The sequence below is a fragment of the Pterocles gutturalis genome, unplaced genomic scaffold, assembly GCF_000699245.1.
Source record: "Pterocles gutturalis isolate BGI_N339 unplaced genomic scaffold, ASM69924v1 scaffold1365, whole genome shotgun sequence".
Taxonomy (NCBI): Eukaryota; Metazoa; Chordata; class Aves; order Pterocliformes; family Pteroclidae; genus Pterocles; species Pterocles gutturalis.
The window spans coordinates 13480-23049 of NW_010140346.1; the positions used below are offsets into that span (position 1 = coordinate 13480).

Genomic DNA, 9570 nt, shown 5'->3' on the forward strand with positions numbered 1-9570 from the left:
CTTCCCCCAAAAGAGGGGAAAAAAGCTTCCCCTGGTGCAGCGAAGCCTCGAGAGGCTCTCGCCTCGTTTCCCAGCCTCGCTGAACCCTCGTTTTCACCCCGCAGTGATGGATGCTGCGTGCTGGGCGGTCGGTTAGGAGACCGGGGTCTGGAGATGGGATTTTGCTGAAACACTGAAGGTCTTGGTTCTTCTTTGCTTTAACAAGCGTTTCTCCTACATGTCCCGTTTGGTAACATGATTTTTAGGGGCTGAGCGCCTGGCGCGGGGTCTCCGGGTGCTTTCGGAACTGGACGATTACCAAAAGGCTTTTTTTTTTTTTCCCCTCAAAAAAGTAAGGAACCATTTTTGAATCCCTATGGGAGCAGCAGTGTTCCAGAGGAAGAAAGATTTGATAAAATCAAGTATTTGATGTCGAAGTAAACAAACCTGTATTGTTCATCCAGAGCTGGAGTTTTGGCTGCAAACAGGAGGAATCCCGGCAATGCCCCGCGGCGGGCGGCGGGTGCTTGGGAGTCAGCGCCTGTTTCGTAGACCACTTTTGATGGCTGTGTAGGTAATTTAGTGTCCAGTTTGGACCACTTTGGGGCAGGATAATCCCTAATTTTAGCCAATCCATATGTCCTGCATCCCCAGGCGCTCCCACTGGCTTTGCCACCCCAGTGTGGGGCTGGGAAGGAATTTTTTCTTCTCCTTTGGGCTGCAGGGAAGGACGCTTTTAGGTGGATTTAATGAGACACTTATTATCTTTCAGCTCGGGTGTTGAATGGGGCGGTTTAGGGAGCAGGGGTCTTTTCTTAGCCCAAGAATATTTAGAAGAAAGCTGATAAGCCCGGGACACAAATAGCCGAGAGCATCGCTGGCTGTGCAGCTCGTCAAACGTCTCCGCTTTTCACCAGTTTTAGAACAGGGGTCAGAGAGGCTTTGATAAATGGATGTGAAAACTTTACCCTAGCTTCTGCAGATCTCTTTATCCTCCGCTTACAAAGAATTCAAACCCCCGTGCCCCAGATGCCGAGCTCCTCCAGCGTTTCCCCAGGAGCGATGGTTTTGGGGGGTCTCTGCTCCCCCCAGACTCTGTTCGTGTGCTGGCTGCTCGAGCAGAGCCTGTTCATTCCCGATTTGCATTTTGTGAAACTGGAGCCTTGGCTCAAAATGGAGTCGAGAGACAATTCTGCCGCTTGCTTTTTCCAGCCAGCGTTGGAGTTGGAGCCGTGTGGTGTGATTGAAGGAGCTGTGCAGCTTCTGGGTGAGGAGTATCCCGCCGGAGCCGGGCTTTGGGAGCGGAGGGGATGCTCGGATTTTCAGTGGGGCAGTGGCAGCAAAGAACCACGTCTTTTTAACACGCTTTGGGCTGTTCCTGCCGCCTCCTTTTTTTTGCAGGTGCTGCTGGACCACCCCTCTTCCCTTTCTGTCCCAGGGACTTACTGCACGAGGTATAACGAGCCTGAAAGAGTTATTAGTGTGTCTGAATCCTCCCTTGTTCTTTTTCTGCAGCTGGTCTGCAGGTGCTGCTGGTATAACGAGCCTGAAGGAGTTATTAGTGTGTCTGATTCCTCCCTTGTTCTTTTTCTGCAGCTGGTCAGCGAGAAGGTTGGAGGGGCTGAAGGGACCAAGCTAGACGATGACTTCAAGGAAATGGAAAAGGTAAGGAGCAAGAGAAATCTCTGAAATCATCAATATAACTCCTCCAAGCCTTGCCAAAGCCTTGAGCTGACCTTCCCTGCTGCTGGCTCATCTTGTTTTTCCCCCAGAAAGTGGACCTGACCAGCAAGGCAGTCACAGAGGTGTTGACCAGAACAATCGAGTACCTCCAGCCGAACCCAGGTGAGTGCCCGGCCCCCTCCTCTCCCCTTCCCTCTGCCCCCCAGTTTTACAGGGAAAGGGGCAGAGAGAGCAGAGACATTAGAAATAATATTTTTGGCCCTGAGATATCGGTCACCAGCCCATGCTGGAGATCAGGCCGCTCCGGTGAAGATCCGGATGCTCCTCTTACCCATGTTCCTGGGCTGGGAGATGCTGCTGGTGCTGTTGAACAGTGAAAAACAGCTGCATCTTCCAGCCTGGACCTGGAGAGGCCCTGAAGGGACCCATTTTTCATGGCATGTCCAGAAAAAGTGACATCTCTGGGCTGGGAAGAGGTGGCTGGCTTTGTGGCATCGCCTCCGGAGCCTGCTGTCCTGCGTGCTTCCAGGCAGCTCGTGCAGAGAGCCCTCCAGGGACGACGGGAGGGCTGGGGAAACTCCTCTGGCCTTCACTGGCGAGCTGCGGGGAACTGTTTTTGCTTGCTGTCTTGGAAAAGAAACTTCTCTTTTTGGAGGGAATGATATTTCTGGTAGATGAAGACAATAGAGCTTCTTGGCTTTGGGTGTAGCTTTAACAAAAAAAAAAAAAAAGAAAAAAAAAAAGTTGGCAGCGGCCAGCAGCTGCTGGCAAGTCCGAAATAATTGCAAACCCGGCTGTGGCTGTTTGTGTGCCAGCTTCCAGAGCCAAGCTAACCATGCTGAACACCATGTCGAAGATCCGCGGGCAGGTGAAGAGCCCCGGCTACCCGCAGTCGGAAGGGCTGCTGGGGGAGTGCATGATCCGCTACGGCAAGGAGCTGGGCGATGACTCCAACTTCGGTGAGTGTCCCGTGGGGCCGGCTCCCTCCCCCCAGGAGCGTGCGGAGGAGATGGAGAAGGCTGCCGACTCCAACTTCGGTGAGTGTGTGTCCCGTGGGGCCGGCTCCCCCCCCCGGGAGCGTGCGGAGGAGATGGAGAAGGCTGCTGCCTAATTTCCAAGCTGTTACTCTGAATTTTGGAAGGGCTGCGTGACCCTTTTGTGTCACCTAACAGTTCTGGGGGATCTTAAAAAAGGTTTGAAGGTTTCCACGCAGGGCAGCAGGGAAGGGATGAGCGCAGCCCGAGTGTCCTGGATCCCAGTCCGTGGCGTTATGTGCAAAAAAAAAGTGTTCAGCTTTCTTATTAAACACCGAGATAAATTTGCACATAAGGAAAAACCTCTTCCTTGCTTCTAAACTGAACAACAATGATGTGGAAACTCGACTGAGCGAGATTTGGAGTTTCACGGTGCAGTTCCCAGCCAGAGCTCTGCTCTAGAGAGGCTGTAGCCAAGAAATCCTTTTGCGTGGCCGTTCCTCATCACCACGTGGGACTCGCTGGGAGGAGGGGGGCGAAGCCGTTCGGTGACATCAATTTGAATCGGCTAAAACATCAGCCCACGCACGTGACGGACCTGGTACAGCGCACAGCTGTCCGGCAGCTTCCAGCGCAAGGAGGAGCCGCCTTGGCTCAGGAGGATGAAAAAGCTCGGGCTGCTTGGTGGGAGGGATGGAGGAGAGCGGCTCTGGCCAGCTCAGAGCCCTGCGTCTCTCTTGACTTGCAGGAACCGGAGAGCAAAAGGGGAAGGAAGTTTTTAGAAGAACACACCAAACCTGATTTCCTTTAATAACCTCTCTTTAAAGGAGCACTTAACTTGAGAAATTCCTGTGTTAGGACTGTATCCCTCCCTAGGACAGGTTATCTGGAGTTATCGCTGTTGAAATAACTCTTCTCGTATATTGATTTTTCCAGCTGGGCAGTGGAGTGGTGTTTTCGCTTTATCCTCTTGTATATTCTCCTGTGCTAATGTGGTGCTGAAACGGTTTGTTTGCCAAGGCTGCGCAGGAATAATTTAATCTAGAAATGGTTTCCGCTGGAAGAAAAAGCCAAGACTAAAAATGGTTTGCTGCAAGCCCGTCTGGCTTAGCTGTCGTTGTGGCAGGAGCCTTAGAAAAGCGTGAAAAGAAATAGATTTCAATGAGCAGCGCTGAGCTCTCTGGCTCAGAGCGGAGGAGAAGGGATAAGGTTGGCCGGGTAGAGGTCAGTGTCTAACATGAATAAAAGGCGGCGGGTTCGCTGCCAGCATCTGGGGAAACTTGAAAAGTTGGTCAGAGCACTCTGGGCTTAAAATCGTCTGAACCAAAGGATGGATGGCCAGGCTGGATCCGCCCGAGCGCGCCCCGGCCCCGGGCTGCTCTTGCCAGCGGCGGCCAAGGAGCAGAGCAAGGTGAAAGTTCTGCCCGGCCAGTTAGCAGCTCAGCGACTCCCCCAGCTACCAGGGAGTTTAAAAATACTGCTTTTAAAAATATTTTTTATCTTTTCCTTCCTCTGTGTAGTCGGTAGAGATTGTTCCTGTTTTTCAGAGATAAAAACCGAAGCGTGTTAGCGAAGCGTCTTGTGCAGAGTCAGAACCAACAGGCTATCGCCTGCTTTCCCACCGGCACCGCTCGCTCCGTGCCACGCTCCGAGATTTGCTCCGGATGGAAATGTCGGGGGGGTTGGACGGGTGCTGGGGCTTGCTCACGCTGGGTGTCTTGGCTCTGCATGCAGCCGCCACGGAGCTCGGCGCTGGTTAACTGGCTGGCCCCTCTCCCTTCCCCCTTTCTCCTCCCATCCTTTTCTCACCGAAGGAGATGCGCTTCTCGATGCCGGCGAATCTATGAAGCGGTTGGCCGAAGTGAAGGACTCGCTGGATATTGAAGTCAAACAAAATTTTATTGATCCCCTCCAGAACCTGTGTGACAAAGATCTGAAAGAGATCCAGGTAAACACCTCCGTGTTTTCCTCTCCCCTCTCATCTCTTTAGTTTCTGGCCTCTCCTGGCTATCAGTGCATGGAACCGCTGCTCTGTCGTGGTGGGAAACCGCCGACTCGCCTCGGGATCGGGTCTGTTCCCTGCACCGCGTGTGCTTTCCCTCCCCACGTTCACTGGTGTTTCCTCCCCGCTCCTGAGCAGCTGGACGCAGGTTTGGATGGTTCTTCGCTGGCCATGTTTTATGGAGGATGCCGTGGGAGTACGTCCCAACACGTGTTCTGGGCTCGCAGAATTTGGTTTTTGTGCTGTGAGCTCCCAGCTGTGTCACCTTTGGGCTCCCTGACGTTAAACTTGTTCTTTCCAGCTGTTGGCTCTATTCTGTTAGTAACCTGGATCCTACAACAGAATTTTCAAGCTATGAGCAAGCTTCCCTCGAGGTCTCTTGGGCAGCGTCTCACAAGGCCGTTTGGTGTCTTGCTGGGCAGACGGGGAGCTCGGTGGCTCCTTGTGTGCTGCCACAGGGACAAGTCCGTGCAGAACGCGGCCAGGCTTTGTAACAGGACCCATCCCAACCCCTAATTCAGGAGTCTTGCAGCTCTCTTGAGCCTTGCAGCGCTCCAGCACGTCCCGGAGCCTCTCCGGAGTCTGAACAAAGGTGGGAGCCGCAGAAGCGTGTGCTCTGAGATCAGGTTTCTGAATCGAATGAACTCGGTGTGTAACCAGAGCTGCTGCCCCAGCAGGAGAGCTTGGCTGCTCCCACTCTCTGACTTTTCCTTCTTTTCCTCTTCCCAGCACCATCTCAAGAAGCTGGAAGGCAGACGCTTGGACTTTGACTACAAGAAGAAGCGCCAGGGCAAAATCCCCGATGAGGAACTTCGACAGGCCATGGAGAAATTTGAAGAGTCCAAGGAAGTCGCAGAGACCAGCATGCACAACCTCCTAGAAACCGATGTGAGTGCACGGGGGAACCGCCGGCTCCTCCGCCCCGGGCGAGAGCTGCCGGGTGGGTTGCGTGTTTCCGTGCCCACGAGGGTGGGATCTCTCGAGGGACACAGCAGTTAGACACTAATTTCCACTCTGGTTTTTGCAAGCGTGGTTTTGCTCTCTGAAATCCAGATCCGGGTGCCCATGGCTTGGCTCTTTATCCTTCCTGTGGCCCCTCTTCTCGATCCAGCCCTGGGCAGAGGAGAGGCTGTGGCTTGGACCAGAACAGGTCCCTTCCCAGCGTGCTGGTGGGAGGGAGTTTGGGCAGGGAACGCAGCTTACACACGAAGGAATTGAACAGCTAGCAAAGCCCAGAGAGCAGCAGGAGGTGTCCTCTGTCCTCCTGAGTCTTGGCCAGTGCCTCTGCTCTCTGCAATCCCAAACCTTCTCCCCATCTCCCCGGGAAGTCACCCTGTGTACACATTCCCCAGTATGGACCTCGTGTACGAGGAGGGAGTCTCCTGTCAGCTGGGGAGAGCCGTTCATCCCCCCCTTGGTGTGATTCTGGCAGATCGAGCAGGTGAGCCAGCTCTCCGCTTTGGTGGATGCCCAGCTGGACTACCACCGGCAGGCTGTGCAGATCCTGGATGAGCTCGCCGAAAAGCTCAAGCGCAGGTGAGTCCCGGGGTGCTGCGGGCACTCTCCATTTTCCCAGCCGCAAGCTCTCCCTCTGCTAATGTCTGTAAATATCCGACCCCCCCCTTTAAAGCTATCTCCTGGTGTTAAAACCGCTTCTTGCGATCGCTCGAGCGTCAATCCAGACCTCCTCCAGGCTGGGGGGAGCAATGCAACCCGCTGTCCACGTCAGGCATGTTCTGACATCGGAAACAAAACCACTGCGTGCGCCACGGACAGCTGGTCTCTGCGGGGCTGAGCCCTGCCCGAATCGGGCTGTGCTGCTCCCGGGGAGGCTGGAGTTAAATTTGGGAGGGGTGGAGAAGGGTGGGAGCCCCTTTGTGCCTGGGCTCACGGCTCCTCAAACCGTGGGCGTTGGGTGTGGGAGTGTCCCCCACGAAGTGGCTTTTGGCCGGAGCCAGGATCGGGTCAGACGTTGCATCATGCTGTTGGAGCAGATGGCTCAGATGTCACAAGCTGGACGTGCCTGTCACCCTGTGTCACCTGGAGCTGCCCAGCCTAGAGTCTTTGTGCCATTGGCCTCAGTTGTGGTTAAGGGGGGGACCCGCACTTTACCATGGTCATGGCCCAAAAAGTTCCATGTCCGGGGCTCCCAGTTGTTCCAGACGTGGTGGGGATGACATGGTGGCCGCAGACCAGTGGCAGAGCACCTTCACCACCTCCTCAGAGGCAGGCATCTCCCCCACAACCCTCATTTTCCACCGAGCCCTGCCTGCGTGAGCACCCGACCTCCGCAGCAGCCCCAGGGAACGTGCGGTTGCCGCTGAGGTGCCAAGAAACACAGAGGAGCTGTTGAAATCCCGAGCGAGCTGCTTCGCACGGCTGCTGTGACTTGCACGGTCGTTCTTCCTGCTGCTCCGGCTCACCCGAGCCAGCATGTCCCCAAACGCTGGCCGAGGAAGGAGAGGTGGCTTCATGGCACCCGGGGCTTCCCCGTGGAGCCGGGGACGTGCCGTCCTCAGCCTGGCACAAGGTGGCTCAGAGCCGGGGCAGCCGCTCCGCTCCTCGGGGCGATTTGGCGATGTTGCTGCTCTTTTCCTCCGAGAAGAAGCTGCTGAGTGGGTGCTGTGTCTGGTTTGAATTCCGAAGAGCTGGGAGGATCCTGCGGTGTGTGAGCTTTCGAGCTGCAGCACGAGTGTCCTCTGCTGGCCTGAGCTGCCTGGGACTCTGCCGTAGCCAAGCCTGGGGCCAGGTCCCAAACCCTGGGCAAGATCCATTTTCACACCGCCCCAGCACAGAGGGTTGTGCAGGTTCTGGTCTACAAACCGCTCTGCTCCCCTGTGTAGCCACTGAGGAGAATAAATATCACGATCTCATCATATTCTATTTTATATTTCAATTTATCCACATTTCTTTTCCTTCTTGCAGAATGAGGGAGGCGTCCTCGCGTCCCAGGCGGGAATACAAGCCCAAACCCCGGGAGACGTACGACTTCGACAGCGACCAATCTAACGGGGGGTTCTCCTGCAATCCTCCCCCCAAAGTCTCAGGTAAAGTCTGTGCACACACCCAGGTGCCGCTGGAGCAGCCTCCGGGGACAGAAGGGAACCAGTCTGCCTGGAAATGGTGTTACTGGTGTGCTGGATGTACCTGTGTGAGCTCTGGAAAATGTCACAAGTGCCTCTAGACTCAGGCTGGTTTCTCTTGGTGCCCAGTAGCCTGTGTTATATCGGCTTTGGGGACATCCCAGCAGGGTCCCCAGCCCGGTCCACTGGCCTGTGGTGCCCAGTCAGTGCCCAGCAGTGGCAGACAGGAAAAATTCAGCATCTCTTGCTCCCTCCCCGCCTTCCATCACGCTGCATCCGTCCCTCCCCGGTCCTGGCGAAGCAGGCGGGTTCCTAACACCGCACGTGTGCCGCCCCGTTTCTCCTAACGGATCCTCCCTTTGGCCCCCGCCTTTCCCTCTCTCCAGTTCCCGTTGTTTTAAGCATGTCTCTTTTTTTTTTTGTTTGGAAGCAGCTTACTCCTCTTTCCGATCCGACAAGCCGTCCCGATCCTCCGTCAGGAGTATCCGTGAGTTTCCTCCCTCCGCACAGCATGGTGTGTGACCATCTCCTCCCCATCCCCTCCTCGCTTTTCCTTCCGTCACGCTGCCGCTTGGAGCCGCTGATACCTCCGTGCTGAGCCTGGCCGGCAGAGCAGCTGAACTAAGCTGAGCTTAAGCCTCCTGCTAAGCCCCAAATTAAAACCAGCCACGATTGATTGGTATCGACCACCCGAAAGCTGCGGCCTTTGCTCACCCGGAGGAGCTGCAGCTGCTATCGCAGGGAGGCTGCAGGGATCAGATGCTTTTCCACAAAGTATCAGAAATCTTGAGGATTTCCCCATTCTCCTTACGAGCACCCAGCCCGGAGCTCTCCCGCTCCTGCTTGTATAGCTGGGGGGAGCGGGTAGAGCCTGGGCACACTGAGCGGGTTTTGTGCTCCCAGCTGGGCAGTGAGGAGCCTCGAGTGGGTTGTGGGGTGACGTGGGGTCCCGTTGGGATCCCATCTGTGTTCCCACGGCCAGGCTGGGTCGGTGGCTCGGAGGTTTTGCATTGGGCAGGAGGACTCGGGGAGCCTGGTGCCGGGGAAGCGCTGCGGTGGCGGGAGCAGCCGGAGCTTTGGGAAATCGTCGCAAAACCAGGAATCTGCTTGGTGCCGCTTTTGGGGTTTTCTGAGTTTTCCTCTAATGCTGGGGCCTTTCTCGCTGTGGGTGCTGAGCGGCCCCAGTGTGCCGGCTGCCGTTCGTGCCGTTGGCAGAGCTCTGACACAGAGCCACAGGGCAGCGGGGAGGGGGGAACGGGGCCGTGCAGCCCCCCGTGGATCAGCTCGGTCCCTTTTCAGCGGGACCCTGCAGCCTGCCCATCCCAAAATGTGGACAGAGCAGCAGCTTCCCCTGCTGTAAAAACATCCCCTTCCCTGTCCAAAGCTCTGCTGCTCAAACCGTGGAGCTGAGAAGTGGGAAAGAGACGAGAGACTTTGGTTTTCTCTCTATTTTTTTGGACGGTCTCCCATCCATCACCGCGCTGCCGATTGATTTGAAGCCCTGGGAGGCAGCAGTGGTCCTCTCTCTCCCATCACCCTTGGGGTGACGTCTGCAGGGACCCCCAGGGTCTGTCCTGATGTCTGACCCCGTTGGTGACCAACTGATGAGCTGCAGGGCAGCTTCTCCCTTCTCCGGAGGAATAACGCGGATTTTCTGAGCTGATTTCAGAGTCTGGTTTAGAGCAGGGGAAGCCCAGCAGCGGGGAGGATGCGCTGGGATGGAGGATGTGGTCGCAGGAGGATGGCAGAGGAACCAGGGAGGAGTTTAAACTGAATTAATGCTTTATTCTGGTGGGGGCAAAGCAAAGGGCCCCCTTCTCCCAGACAGGGTTGAGAAACCGCTCGCACA

At 55.8% G+C, this 9570-nt stretch overlaps 1 protein-coding gene across 3 annotated transcripts in view; it reads left to right on the forward strand.

Moving 5' to 3' along the window:
* Nucleotides 1-490: 490 nt before the first annotated feature.
* SH3GL1 (SH3-domain GRB2-like 1) overlaps nt 491-9570 on the forward strand; it is a 9448-nt gene continuing 368 nt past the window's right edge. Inside the window, exons 1-9 of one of the 3 annotated variants that reach the window (XM_010083594.1) lie at nt 491-553; nt 1576-1644; nt 1752-1824; nt 2478-2621; nt 4451-4584; nt 5368-5526; nt 6071-6174; nt 7564-7685; nt 8155-8208. In XM_010083594.1, the coding sequence (XP_010081896.1) occupies nt 1636-1644; nt 1752-1824; nt 2478-2621; nt 4451-4584; nt 5368-5526; nt 6071-6174; nt 7564-7685; nt 8155-8208 (799 nt within the window). In that variant the 5' untranslated portion in view covers nt 491-553; nt 1576-1635. Of the gene's footprint in view, nt 554-1575; nt 1645-1751; nt 1825-2477; nt 2622-4450; nt 4585-5367; nt 5527-6070; nt 6175-7563; nt 7686-8154; nt 8209-8951; nt 8962-9570 lie in introns of those variants that run through there. The other 2 variants (XM_010083596.1, XM_010083597.1) reach the window with 2 other exon arrangements.